The sequence below is a fragment of the Manihot esculenta genome, chromosome 1, assembly GCF_001659605.2.
Source record: "Manihot esculenta cultivar AM560-2 chromosome 1, M.esculenta_v8, whole genome shotgun sequence".
NCBI classification, from domain to species: Eukaryota; Viridiplantae; Streptophyta; class Magnoliopsida; order Malpighiales; family Euphorbiaceae; genus Manihot; species Manihot esculenta.
In genome coordinates this window covers 27,332,206-27,347,617 of record NC_035161.2, presented here as the reverse complement: position 1 = coordinate 27,347,617, position 15,412 = coordinate 27,332,206, and the positions used below count along the sequence as shown (strand labels likewise).

Below are 15,412 nucleotides of genomic sequence, written 5' to 3'. Positions count from 1 at the left end.
GTCTCTAATTTATTAGTCTCTAATTTTAGGGTTTGAACATAAATTTATTTTTGAAAAATGCTATTTTCCATGAAATAACAATGATTCCACCCTGCTATTGCCAAATGGAAAGTGAAGACAGGGAATAGGCATGTAGATGAGAAATCCAATGGCTATTTAGCTAAGAATGAAGCTAAGCTTCCTTAATGGATGAATAGACTGTTAAGAATCTTCCTTTGTCCTCATTTTCTTTTTGTGTTGATTCTAACTGGGGAACCAAATTGTAATTGACATCAGATTCAACCATTTGCTGATTTAACTCATAGATTATGTAATAAAAACTAGTTATCTCATTTTTACTATTAAGTTAAATATTTCAAAATTAGTTGGGTGAGACTTAAATTCAAGTTTTCACTTATTTTTTATATTTTAAAAAATAAAAAATAAATAAATTATTTTTTATATTTTAAAAATAATTTTATTTTTTTTAAAAAAAATATTATTTAATTTTTATAATACAATTAAATGATTATTACTTAATCACTTCATATTACTTTAATCGATAAATTAAATTAAGTTGTCTTTATATTATTTTTTAAGAAAATTTAATAAATTTACAATCAAATATAGTACGGTGATAATTACATTTGAGTAAGTTTGAGAGATATCATATTTTACTTTTTAAATTTTTGTATATTTTTTGTTATGAATAATAAATTTTAAACTAAATGAATGGAAGTTGTGAATTGTAAATTAATTAAAATAAAAAGAGAAAAAGAAATTGAGTTGAGAATTTATGAACCCTTGGATTGGCTGATATAGGAAAACTTGAAGCCTTCTCTAGAAAGTTATTTTTTTAATATTATTTTTAGGAGGGGAGTTTTCTAATAAGTCTATTTGTGACAATTATTTATTTCCCACCTAATCTTTAAAGTCATTTTTCATAATAAATAAAATAAGAAATTAATGGAAATGATATAATGAATTTAATATTTTAATAGGGACCACAAAGCAATTGACCATTAAATGCATTAACCTCAGCTATAATATCATAAAAACTTAAAAAGGCATCTTTTTCTGAACATGGGTTAGATAAATACATTAAAAAAATAAAATTTTAGATAAGAACAAATAATTATTAAATTTCTTTTGAATATATAATTATTTTATTTTATTATATGGTGATGAATTCAATGTATATTTTTAAATTTTCGCATGCTATATAAAATTTTATTTTATTTTTGGTCGGTAATCAAACTTATTTTTTTAATAATTAATTAATATAATGGGGATGGAGAAAACTGGAATAATATTTGAAAAATGCTTAAATATTAAAAAAGAAATTACCACTTGAAGTTAGTGGTGTTCATTGCATGTCCATTTCAAAAAATGGAATCTCGAGAAGATGGAATTTTCAATTTCTCTTTATTTTATTTTAATTAAAGAGAAAATTAACCTGTTTTTATGGCTTTTTGCAACTTGATCACAATTCTTTTTTCTTAATTGCCGGCTTAATATTATTTTATTATGAATATGTTTAAAAACAAAATGCTAAATAGTTTATTATAAAAACAATTAATTAATTAAAAAAATTATGTACTATAAATATTAAATTATTTAATCTTTTGAAAATTTTAATATTTTATTTTAATTTTAATTTCAATAATATAAATTGAGTGATTTTAAAATAAAAATAAATTCAAAAAACTTAATAGTGAAGGAAAAGAAAAATATTTAATATCTTTTTGTTTGCATATCCACCTGTTTAGGAATAATTTTGAAGGGGAAAAATTAATATAAAAATGTATATTTTTTAACATGAAAGTACCTTTTTGCCCTTATACAAATAATTAAAATAAGTAATTATGTAGATACCCTTTGAATAGAAAAGAAAATGAATATAAAAAAGAGGAAAATTCCTTCCAAAATTTGTTTCTCTTGTGATCCAAACACAGCCTTAGTTAAGTAAGGCAAATGAGAATATGGGTAGAAATGAAAAGCATGGTCAAGATTTGTTGAAATAAAAAGAATGGTCAAATGAATTGTTGATAATATCTAGGTTAGATCTTGGAGTGAGTGTAAGGAAATCCATAGAAAACCAAGCTTTTGATTCTTTTCTTTGTTTTAGCAGCTGGTAAGGGTCAATTTCACATGGAAAATATTTTTGTTATTAGGGTTTAATTTTTGGATTATAGGACATCGACAAGACAAGAATCATGCTTGTGCAGCTCTCCATCTAATTCCTTTTATTGCCATTTTCAGTCTTTTTGAGAGGAAAAAAAAAACATTTTTTTTCTCTTTAATGATGAAATGTTATTTTTTATTTATTTAATGTTAATAAAATTAAATTTCAAATTTCAAATATTTATTTAGATCTAGGAAATAGATGATAAGCACTGTGTATCTTTTTTAGTGCCCACTGATAATCTTATTCTTTTTAAAAAGAAATATCAATGAATAATTTTTCATACCTGAGGATTTTGTATTAAAAAATTAAAGAAAATGAGTCAGAACAATGACCCAATTGATAAAATACTGTAAACCTAAATTAAAGTCTAACCCATATGAAACCAGCTCAAGTCCCACGCATACTCCAAATAGAACTCTAAAACTGTGAATGCATTGATCGTCCATCGACTAACGCACCGTATTGACACCGTAATTGTCCCACCAACAAGATACCACTCAATCAACATCACAAGCACAACCGCGAGCATCCAAAATAAAATCCACAATTGCAAATCAAAACAGTACTAGAAGGAAGAAGCAAACATAAAACAGAAATTTACTCAAATAGTCTGAGTCAACAAGGACCTATATCTCATTTCAGCTATTCAACCAAAAAACCAGTCAAGCATTTAAAGGAGTCGTAATGAATTTGTACGAACAATCGCAGAAAAGAGATTAGTTAATGGTATTTTCAGTCTTAACATAACCATAGAGCCACCTTCAGAAGTTAACTCTAAGTTTCGATGCCCATATTCAACTATCCCCTATAACTCCATAATATGAATAAAATTTAAAATCCGACCATATTTATATCAAACCATAACAATAATTAAATAAATATTAAAAAATTAAAATCAAAAAATCAAAAAAAAAAGAAAAATATAAAACTTAATCGGACATCCATTATTCAGAAACGAAGACCGTTATCAATAAGCACTAAATTTCTTTGTTAGTCTTTTTAGTTCTTTCTTTCTCTTAATGGTGACTTTATATACATAAATACATTCATTATTCGGAAGCCAAAGACCATACCAAATTTATTTGTTATCGTTTTTATTCTCTCATTCTCTCCGTGGCAACTTTACATACATAAATTCATTGTTTGCAAAAGTTTTTAAAAAATATAAATTCCAATCAAATTCAAAGATTTTTTTTTTTAGCAATTCAATATCAATTTTAAACCCTTAAAAGATGAAGATTTAAAATAACAAGATAAATATATTATTTGAAATTCATATTCAACATAACAAACAAATTATTAAATATGAATTCCAGTCAAATCCAAAATTTTTTTTTTTAGAAATCCAATATCAATTTTAAACCTTTAAAAGATGAGGATTTAAAATAACAAAGAAAAATATATTATTTGAAATTAATATTCAACATAACAAACAAATTATTAAATATTAACATTTAAAATTCAAAATTCTTTTTAATAGCCAAAGTAAATATTCTGGTTTCAAATTCTAATTTTATGAATCTAAACACAACCTCACTCAATATATAAAGGATTTATTTCGATTTAAAAGTGTTGACGGATATTAAATCTATCCATTAAATTTTATTTTTTTATTTAATTTAAAAAAAATTATAAATAGGAAAGTAAGTATCGAACCCGTGGACAGATATCTTAACTCTATTTAATTTAAATGATTAATTGAATAAAAAAATAATTTAAAATAAGAAGAGACGAGAATTTATCTATTCAATTTAAATGATTAGTTGAATAAAAAATTTTAAAATAAGAAGAGAGAAGACAATTTTTGTTTGAATAAATTAATTTTACTTTGAACAAGTAAAAAACTTTAAAGAAGAAAACAATGTAATTAAGATGGTGAAACAAATAGTTAGATTAAAATTCAGCGGAAGGTGATCAAATTAAGAGTTTGACAGTTGACTATTGATTAGAAAAATAATTTATTTTATTATTTATTATATTAAATTAATTTATTTCACACTTAAATTAATTTCTAGTTAACTAATAATCACAACAGATCTATAGATTTAATTAGTTAAATATTTTTTTTAAAAAAATAATATAAATTTGATTAATAATAACACGCGAATTATTTAAATCAAATCTATTAATTTTTTAATATAAACGAATATACTAATTGCTATTTATTATTAATTCAATTAAACAATTAGGGATTTAATTTGATTAATTAGCAATATGTTGTTTGTTTAAAAAATTCAATAGTCTCTTTTCATTCAATAGGTTGTGGTGTTTCTAAAAAATATAAATTAATATAAAATATAGGGAAAATTACTTTTTAGTCCCTGAGGTTTAACGTAATTAACACTTCTGTCCCTCTATTTTGGCGACCCAACACTTAAGTCTCTCACTTTTTCTTCCGTCCAAATTCGTAGTCCTTCCGTCCATTTAATCCGTTTAGTCAAAGAGTCAAAAGCGAGAGATGATAATTTTTTCCAGAAATACCCTTCTCTTAAATGTGAAATTCCTTTTTGTTTTTCTCTTTCATGTTTTTTCCAATTGCATTTCTCCAGTTGCAGAAGAAGAAGAAAGTTGCAGAAGAAGAAGAAAAGGAAAAAGGAAGAAGAAGAAAGAAGAAGTGTAAATGAAAATAATTTATAAATAAAATAATTTTATTTAAATTTCTAATCATATTAAAAAAATAATTTTAACAATAAATTATAAAATTAAATTTGGCTAGCGACTCCATCTTCTACCTTGAGAAGATGCTCTCGCCGTTGCCCCTCTCACGCCGTACGCCCGATGATCGCCAAATGCTGCCGCCAGCCCGAGTTCCAGCAGTTCGTGCAACGATTGCTCCACCGTCGGCGCTACGAACCATCTCTGGCTGCCTTCATCGTCGATAGCTCACGAGAGGTTGCTTCGGTCTTCCTCAAATCGCCGATTCACACAGCAACTTCCTCCCTGGCGACGTCGAGGCTGCTAGGTTCATCCTGCTACCACTGTGTATGCCGTCCGTGCAATGTCGGTCGACAGCCCCTAAACCGGCGGATCGAGCAACGATTGCGCCTCTGTCGGCGCTGAGCCAACTCGGACCTCACCTTGTTGATGACAGCTCACGACGAAAGCCCAAACCGAGACCATCTCAATCTCGACCTCTACGAACGTGGGGACTGACGTGCTCCATGTCCATGTCGCGGCCGTTGCAGTCAGGCAAGTATCACCGGGCGAGCATGCTGCAGACAGATCAGTCATGCATCCGCTAGCGATCGGCACTCATTTTCGCCTCGAGTGGTCCACAAAGAAGGAAGAGGGTTAATTTTGTCAATTCACGTGTCCCAAACGGCTATTTTGGACGGAAGGACTACGAATTTGGACGGAAGTGAAAGTGAGGGACTTAAGTGTTGGATCGCCAAAATAGAGGGACAGAAGTGTTAATTACGTTAAATCTCAGGGACTAAAAAGTAATTTTCCCTAAAATATAAATAAGATGAAAAGAAGTTAAGAATATAATTTTACAACTTAAATAAACCTCAAAAGAATTGTTTAGTTTCTAAAAGGTATAATAAAGTTCCAAAGAAGTAAAAAAAAATAGAAAAAGAAGAAGTTATAATAAAATGGCAAAGAACTAAAGAAAAGATAAGAAGAGGGGGTCATAATAAAATTGTAAAGAACTAAAGAAAATATAAAAAGAAGAGAGCGGCTAGGAAGTGACAGAATACCAAAGAGGATAAAAATAGAGAAAAATATATGATGTCTAAGTTAATCTTTGGACAGCTTTTTATATAAATTTTTTTCCAATAAAAAGATAAATATTCATAATTTAAAATAAAGTATACTATTCTTACGTTATCCCAATCCTAATATATTTATTTTAGTCTGAAATTGATTATCCTCTATACAGCTAGAGCTGGAAAAATTAGGATTACAATTAAAAAATTCAAATTATAAAGTTTATCCGTCGCCCTGTGTTACAGTTTTGGATAAAGCTATAACCTAGAGTCAGAAAATCTTATAATTCAATCTCTCTTTTTTTCTATTTTCTGCTAAAAAATTTATTTTAAATCAAATTTTAAATAAAAATTAATTATTTATATTAAAATCACAATAAAATTATGAAATTTAATAAAAAAAGGAGAGAGTATTGTAACTCATCAAATTATAATTTTTTTTTTCATTAAAATTAAGGATTATACCCATTAATTTAACCTTCAACTCTGAAATTATAATAAAAAAAAAAAGTCCATAACCCAAAAATACATCTAATAACTAAGTAGATTTTAGAGATTTGGTTCAAAATGGGAAGTTAATTTCTTGAGAAATATAATATAAAAGAAATTATTTTCTAGAAATTATAATTTGAAAGTGTTTAGTTGGTATGTTAAATTCTCATAAAGTAAATAGAGCGTGACTACACAAATGACATAAATATCCTCAGACTATGAAAATAACATAAATATCCCCACTCCAAATATATGTATGGTATTTAAAATATAATATTTAAATAAATACAGAAAATTATATATTGACCAAATACTCAAAATTTTAAAATGTAAACACTCAACTCACATAATAATTAATATATAATTTATTTGTGATAATAATAAAAATTATCATAGAATATAAAAAAATATTTATATTTAATTTAATTAATTTCTTTTTTTATTTTAATATATATAACCTAAACAAAATTACATCATGAAATTTTTCACACATTAATATCTATCAATAAACATATTCTTTAATTTTCTATTAACTTTCACCTAAATACTTAATTATAAAAAACATAAAAAAAAATACAAAAAATAAGAAAAATAACTTGAAGTTACTTGAGTTGGGGAGGGGAATTTACTTTTCTTATAAAGGGAAAGTAATACATACCAACTTTCCGAGAAATTATAGGATCATGACAACCAAACAAGATAATATTTCATACTTTCCGAAAACTAACTTCTGTTACTAAATTACTCCAAGTAAACATAGCCTAAAAAAGTTCATTATTTTGCAATTCGATATAATTAATGATATATATATATAATTTTTTTTATAATAAAAATTAAAAATTGGAGAGTAGAACTTGAGATATCTTAAATTTATTCGGATACACTTACTACCGGACTAAATCTGTGGGTGCATCATTTCAACTCTTATCCCTTTATCTTTAATGGTTTAATTATTTACACTATAAAGGTAATTATCTTTGGAAATAATTACTCATCCATGCTTCCCTTGCCATCAGGAATATAGGTAGAAATTACTATTAGTTTAATTATTTTTATTATTTCCAGAATAGGGTGCATCTTTTTAAATCAATATATTAATAACAAAAAGAATAATTTCCAAACTGATTTCTTCAATATCTAAAATGTGTTTTTTTTCTTTAAAAAAAAAAAAAGCTCTTTTTCAGCTCTCATCCAAGAGTCTAGGTTTATATATTTTTGCAGCCTTTGTTTTTGGGCTTTATGGTCTTGGTTTTGTAAACAATAACCAATAAACATAGCCCAAGTTCCATCCTAGATGTATGAACATGATAGCCTATGATGGCAGATGGGTCTTCACTTTTCTACACATTTTATAATTTGGACTGAACAAAGTCCTGGTAATAGTTAGACCCAATATCAAACCCAATCATACTCAAGATAAACAAAATCTAATACTGGGTCTGAGCAGGTTGCTAGGGTACCTATTTAAAACTTTAAAGTTTATGAGCGGCGGCTATTTTTAAATCAGACTAAGCGATATTATTCAAGATAAACAAACAGTATAGAAAATAAGTCTAAAGCCACAACAACAAAATAAAAAAACAGAAGATTTATAATTTAATTTCCGAGTATTATCATTATTAACAAGTCAGTTTCTATATTTTCAGAAATCTATTAAAGTGTTATTATTTTTTCTTTCCGTCAATAAAATAGTCATTCTATTTATTTATATTGTTCAAAATATAGTGAAAAACTAAATTACCCACCTTTTTTTTCTTCCTTTTTTCCTTCTTTTTCATCAATTTTTTCTCCTCTTCTTCTTTGGTTCTTCTTTTTCTCTTTCGACTTTGATTTTTTTTTTTTCTTCTTTTTCTTTTAGGAAGAAAAAGAGGAGGAAGAAAAAGACGAGAAAGAGGTGATTTTTCTTCTTATTCTTTTTCTTCTTCTTCATCATCTTCTTCTTCTCCTTTTTTCTTCTTCTTCTCTTCATCATCGTCTTCTTCTTCTTTTTTTTCTCCTTCACCATCATCTTCTTCTTTTTCTTCTTTTTTTTTTTAGGAGGAGAAGAAGAAGGAGAGACTATTTTATTGACGGAAAGAAACAATAAGAATGTTTTAACAGATATGAGAAAAAATAAAAATATTTTAATATATTTTTGAAAATATAGATACTTACTTTTTAATAATAATATCTAAGTATTAAATAAGAGATTTTATTTGAGAGTAAAAATGGATTTTAAAAATTTTCTCTCTAATCTTTTATTTATTTTTAATGGAATAGAGGACGAAAAGATTATTTCGTTGACGGAGAGAAAATATAAGAATGTTTTAATAGATTTTTAAAAATGCAGAAACTGACTTGTTAATAACGGTAATACCCAAAGACTAAATAATAAATCTCACAATAAAAATACTTGATCTATGTTTAACTTAATTAGATAAAGATAAAAGAGGATTGAAAACCATCCAGATCATAAAAAATTGTTTCTAACAGCTCCAGCTAATCACTCTAGACATCTATTTATACAAAAAGAGCAGCAAAATGACACATGTATTTGGGGAAGAAGTCATCAAAGAATAAGATGAATGATTAAAAAGCATGCATAATAATAATATACTTAAAAGACAATTACAACTCAATATCAACTTTATTATTATACATAAACAAATATGTAGTTTAAATTTGGCAAAGGTAGGTAGGCTGGAATCTGCTTTAAAGATGGGTATTGCTTTGTGAGATTCAAATACCTTACCTTTCCAATACATTTTCCACATCAAAGTTGTGGGGAAACCAGATAACCCCATCATAATATAAATTAAAGACAGATTCTTGCAATTGCTTTTATAATTCTTACAATAGGAAACAAGCAAGTCTCGTTACCTTAGCAGTTGCTTTGTTGGATTCTTGAGCTTTATAGATAATTAATAAAAGATAAATCAATTGGAACAACATTGTTTACAGGTAACTCATAGTGATAGGAGCTGACTATAGAAAAAGTTCCATTGGAACAAATGCTTAATGGGTATGGAGGATGGGCGTTTTTGCATTATTCTGCTTTAATTACAGTGCATTGCTTGAGCTGGCTGCTGGCTGCTGGCTGGCTGGCCCCTTCATTAACATCCTAGAATGTGTGCGTACGATTAAAAAAACAAAAAAACAAAAAAGGTAAAAGTGTTTGTGCCCAAAGCAAAGCCAAGGAAGCATGTGATCTGAGTCTAGACGACAAAATGAGCTGAGGGCTGAGAAGATAGAAGGCAAGATGTGAAAAGCCGAGCCATTCAGAAGTCACGTGAGTGTCACAGGGTTCTCTTTTTACCTGTTGCCAGCTCACCCACCCGCGTTTACCGCCGGATTCACCGTCTTTCAAATTTTGTTAACTGTTGTCTTCTTCAACCTCACATTTACGCGCTCTCAATGCCTCGGTTCCGTTTGCACACTTGCTAAAAAATTGTTTTTTCTTATATAATTTTTAAAATATTTTTAAAATTTAAATTTGGTTAATAAAAATACTAAATTTATTTTTACTGTATTCTAACATTCGCTCTAATACCAATAGGTTTGAATTCCATTTCTATGAAAAGAAAAACTTCATTTGATTACATTGAGTCTTTCCCTTTTTAATAAGAAATCTAAATTTCAAGAATATAAAATAATTTTAAGTCTTGAAAAAGACTATTTTAGTTTTTAAATATGTTCAATTTAAATTTAAATTGAAATTGATTAAAATAGTAAATTTTGGATATTAAATAATATATAAAAAAATATAATAAAAAAAAACAATTTTTCTCGAATCAAATCAAGTTTGATGTTATTAGCCATCAAGCTACAAAGGTCGTTGTCAAATTTTCTAGTTGCTGCTCAAAGAAGTTATGTAATGCATAATTAGACAGACTTAATCAAAAGAAGAATGAAACTTAGGTCGGCGGTCGGTGCATGCCAAGGCCCCAGCCCTTCCCATTTTCAACTTTGCAATTACTCTATTCACATTCTTCAGCAATCCTTCAAGAAGTTTGTGGAGTCTTCTTTCACATTCATATAAATTAACATATTCAAAAATAATAATTTGATTTTGGTTTTGATTTATCATTTTCATATCCATCCATGTTCAAAGTTTGATCATGGTGAGCTATGATCAAAGTTTAAAGATGGCATCTAGAAGCAGACCCATCTTGCAATTTGATCCTTTTTCAATCCATTAATGTAGGACCTTCATGTCCCCATAACACTAGATTCCTTCATCTCTAGAGAAGAGGGAGAGAGAGAGAGAGAGAAGGGTTGGTGGGTATTTTAAATAAAAATGATTGTAAAGAATAATCAAGTCAACCATTAAAGCTAATATATTAGGTAGTTATGTACAATGTGTGCTGTATATCAAGATCTAATTTTCTTTTCTTTCTCCCAGCAAACAAACTAAATATTTTAGATCACAAGCATCCACCAACACCCTCCTACTCTCTATCCATCTCCAATTTCAGATCTTCCCTTCAAACCAATCATATTTTTCTTTATAATATGAATATATTTACAATCCTACTCCCATCACTGTATCTATTCAGCCAACCAAACCAAACTATGACCAGCTACTACTAATGGCTACTATAACCAAATTCTGACACTTGTAGCCCATATGTACAACACTACCCCAAGCCTGAAGCAAAGAATAATGTCCACCTCAAAAGACCTGTTCATCAACAAATCTCAACCCATTTTGCCTTTAATGATTCACTTTAAGAATATGATCTGATCAATCCCAAATTGTATAGATTCCTTCTCACTAAGCTACCTAATGATAACAACACTGTCCCAGCAACTCCTACCTCCTGCCTTTCCCTTTCTGCTTCTTGGTGGTATACCAATGGTGGCAATTCCTTCACTTTCAAGTTACTCAATCCGATTTTTTGTCGAACAGAGTCAATTATCTTAGAATCTGCAGGATTACCAATTACATCTGTTACGTAGAATACGTTTACAGCCATGTCTCTGGAGGTGGAAATTTCGGCTCGTGTCACGTTGAGACCATTCTCTCTAAACGTTCTTGTCACATCTGCTAAAAGTCCCTGTCTATCTGGGGTGCATAACTCTAGCCTCACACCCTGTAAATAGAAAAGATTCCTATTAAAGTTGGCAATGTAAGCCAACAAGTGCATAATCAGACTAAGAATATGACATGGGTTTGGAAGCATTACCTCAGATGCTCTTCTCTCAACTGCAGCTTGCAAACACTGGATTACACGCTGCCTTTCCGGCTCAGAACTAATTGGGGTTCCATCAGTGTGTTTAATGTAGAACTCCTGAAACAAAATCAGAAAACAAAGTGAATAAACAAGCCAGGAAACTCAAGTTTGCCAGTTCCATCCACAATAGAAACAAAACTTAAGATAATTGATTAATGAAAACGCACCAGATATGCTCTACTCCCAACTGTGTTGATTGTGGCATGGAATACAACATATTCCATGTCTGTCAATGTACAAACAACATCAAACATAAGTTTCATTCTATCCTTGCACTGAACATTAACAACTGAATAACCTCTCTCCACCCAATTCTGAACTGTAACCACAGGAGAATCGGCACTTAGCCTCAAAATAGGCTTTCGTTCGTAATCCCTATCAGCAAACATCATCTGATGCAGTCTTCTCTCTGTATGTGTGACGGCCATAGAAACTGATGTTTTGGCACTCCTAATGTCATTATCCCCCTTAAGAACATTTCTTAAGCGAGCCTCAATTCTATCAATTTGTTGTGAATCCTCAATTGGGGACCCTGAATTGCAGTCCTTTACAAGAATGAATGAAGCAATTCGGCCATTGTGAGTCCAAACTTTAGCATCTACCACATCACATTGCAGGTCAGCCAGCACAGCAAAGACCTCTGAGAGAAGGCCAACCCTGTCTGTGCCTGTTAGTTCCAATGCTGTTAATCCATTAAAATCAAGTGTTCTTCCATAATGAATGGTACCAAGTGACTGCAATGTACAAAACATGAAACAGTTTAGACTTGGGAAAAACAAACATTTTTATTATTACAAACTAAAGTAAATTGCTTGGAAGTGATAATAAATACCTGCTCAATGTAATTGATAACGCTCTCGTCTGTCAATTTATTTCCATTTACATCAGTTACATGAAAAACTGCAACAGAGGAAAACATACCCAGAAAATTTATTAATGTAACTCTCAAAGAAAGCGCTAATGGGTGCAAGAACTGTTGAAAATTTTAGCAAGGAAACTTTTTTTTAAGTTGGTATTTTAATGAATTGCTTACCATCCATGAACCACCTTCCATCGGAAGAAATGTAAGCTTTTTTAATTGAAAGGTTCAGATCCGTGAGAACCTGAACAGCCTCAAGCAAAATTCCATGTTTCCTGGCACTGTCAACCTGCAAGACCAAGAAAAGTTTTAAAACGATTATTATAAGGAAATAAATAAATGTATGTTTAGTCAATTTTTAGACACTTCATTGAAATCTGATTAGTGGGTTTCTTGTGGTTTCGTGGAAGGGTTACCTTGACAAGAGTCGCAGTGGGGCAAACGGCATTGTCGATGACGACCCTGAAAAATCAGAGAAAGGTCAAGTCAGAGGAATTAGTTTTATATTATAATTAAATTTGAAGTTAAGAGCAAAGCAAATTACTTAACACAGATCATTGAAAAAGTGTTTAAGATTTGTTAAGCTTCTGGAAAATCAAACACCAGTAAAAATTTTTTATTAAAAACAAAATTATTGTGAAATTTACAGAGTTAAATGCATAATTAGGCACAGAAAAAACATATTTTGATTAAAAAGAGATCTAAGAATCACTTGGGTTAAGTAAGCTATTTCTGGATAACGGAAAGCAGAGATTTTGGTGTCAGAAATTTTAAGTTTTCCAGACAAAAATTCTTAAAACCCATTAACTCCCAAAAAAATGAAAAGAGGGAAAGGGCCAGAATCAGAAATAAATGCTTGGTGATCACCATTAAAGAGCAGAAACAGAACCAGGAATCACAAGAATGTGAAAACTAAAAGCTTGACAAGATGAAAAGAAAAAAAAAAAAGCAAACCTGGGAGTGTTCATCCTTATAACAAGCTTTTCATACTCATCCAAACAAGCGCTCCACTCCATTTCCATAAAGCTTCTCTTGCTTTCCTTGGTTGAATTTCAACACCCTGAATGCTTAAAAAATAGAGAGTCTTGCTTTCTAATTCCAGCAAGTGTTCGTATTTTAACAGCCCACAAAACTAAACGACGAGGTATTCAAAGACCCAACAAGGCCAAACACCGAGAAAATCCAAGAAAATTAACGATCCCTTATGAGCTGTTATCAAACAAAACGAAATGCCAGATTTTCTCAAAACTCTCACTTTTGTTTCCCCTTCGTCAAAATCGCCATTAACAACCCCCACCAAACTCAACTTCCTTTCTTTCTCTTATTTTGTTTTCTCTCCTTCTCCCTTTCTCTCTCGAAAGTGACGATTTTCTCTCACAACTCTCTCAAGCGCAAAGCACGCCTTGTTCTTGACTGAATTGCCTCTGTGCCTCTCGCCTTATATATTTCCAATATATTTTTTGTGATTATTATATTTTTTCCCTTTATGTTTTTTTTAATAATAATTTATTACTATTTTAATTAGAATGTCGAAACCGAACCACGCCTATGATCAATTTATCATAAAACGGGTCACATAGCGTGCGTAACGCCTGCCTGCTCCTTAACTGAAGGTCAACCGTATCATTTTTGCAAGGTGTCACTCGATCCCCAATCAGAGCTGCTCTTATGTCCAGCTGAGATGCCACGTCTTCATTTTACTTGCCTTTGTGCATTCCACTTATGGGCATGTGGAAACTTTTATTTTATTATTTTTTAAAAAAATTATCTATAAAAAATCGTTTTGTAATTTAAATTATTTATTAAATATTTTATTTTCTTATTTCTTTTGTAATAAATAATATATCTTAAAATATTTATTATATTTATATAGATATTTTAATCCAAAAGTAATATAAATTTTTTTCTCAATTTTTGTAAACCTTAAAGGACAGCTATGCAAAAAAGATGGAGTATTTTTATTGTATCAAATGATAATTAATCAATCATTACACGTAATAATGCACATTTATTACATAATTTCTACGGAAGTTGGGATCTTTTTGTCTGATTCTTAATCGAAGTGCAAATCCACGTGGCATTATATGGCTCCGCATTTCTTTTTCCCGTTGAGAAAGTATTGAATAAGGTCTGTATACATAATTAACGGTGACAAATGAAAAAAATAAATTAATTCTCTTAATTTTTATTTGATAATTAGCAAAAAAAAATATGTAATTTTTTAAAGCCTATTGTTTAAAAATTTAATTTTTATGAATTTTTATATTTATAGTTTTAATTTTAGATTGAAAAAATCTCAATTTTTAAATTTAATAACTTTTTAAATTAATATTAATTAATTCGATATATTATATTATATATAATTATTTTTATTATAGATAATATAATTAACTGAAATTAAATTTTAATTAAGATTTTAAACTCTTAATTATAAGAAAATTTTAAATTATATAATTGAAATATTTAATTTTTTATAATTAAATAATAATTTTTATTGAGTATTTTAAATGAGTATAAATTTAAGATTTTAATAAAAATTTAATTTAAATTAATCAAATTACTAATAAAAATAATGACATGGTGTATATATGAGTTAAATTAAATCTGATTAAAATTATTTTAATTAAATTAATAGCTTTTTTTAAGATTACTAGTATTATTAATTGTGTAATTTTTAAAATATGAATTTGTGAGTTCAGCAATGTGTCCATTTATGACCTCTCGGCTTCGCTTTTGTACCATTCCTTTGTATTTATCGATGTTTTTTTATTTTTACCTTTTTTTTAATAAATTGAAATTTCTTGGCGTCTCTTTCATTTTTATACTAACTCGAAATTTTTTCTTTCCATAATTTTATAAAATTCCTTGGATTTTTATCACCTTTTATCTCGTAATAACATAGTGACACATCTGAAAATATGATAAAATATTTAAATTAGGAAGTTAATTTAATTATAATATCTTAATGATAATT

The 15,412-nt window shown here is 28.8% G+C and overlaps 1 protein-coding gene across 1 annotated transcript; it reads right to left on the bottom strand.

Annotated features, from left to right (window-relative positions):
- Nucleotides 1–10,628: 10,628 nt before the first annotated feature.
- Nucleotides 10,629–13,860, bottom strand: LOC110618422 (ACT domain-containing protein ACR8). The gene is made up of 7 exons (XM_021761555.2): nt 13,393–13,860; nt 12,855–12,900; nt 12,613–12,727; nt 12,412–12,479; nt 11,747–12,313; nt 11,532–11,636; nt 10,629–11,438 (listed from the first exon to the last, which is right to left on the bottom strand). Exons 1-7 carry the CDS (start codon nt 13,458–13,460, stop codon nt 11,073–11,075), a joined length of 1,335 nt encoding a protein of 444 aa, XP_021617247.1. The 5' UTR covers nt 13,461–13,860; the 3' UTR covers nt 10,629–11,072.
- Nucleotides 13,861–15,412: the final 1,552 nt, after the last annotated feature.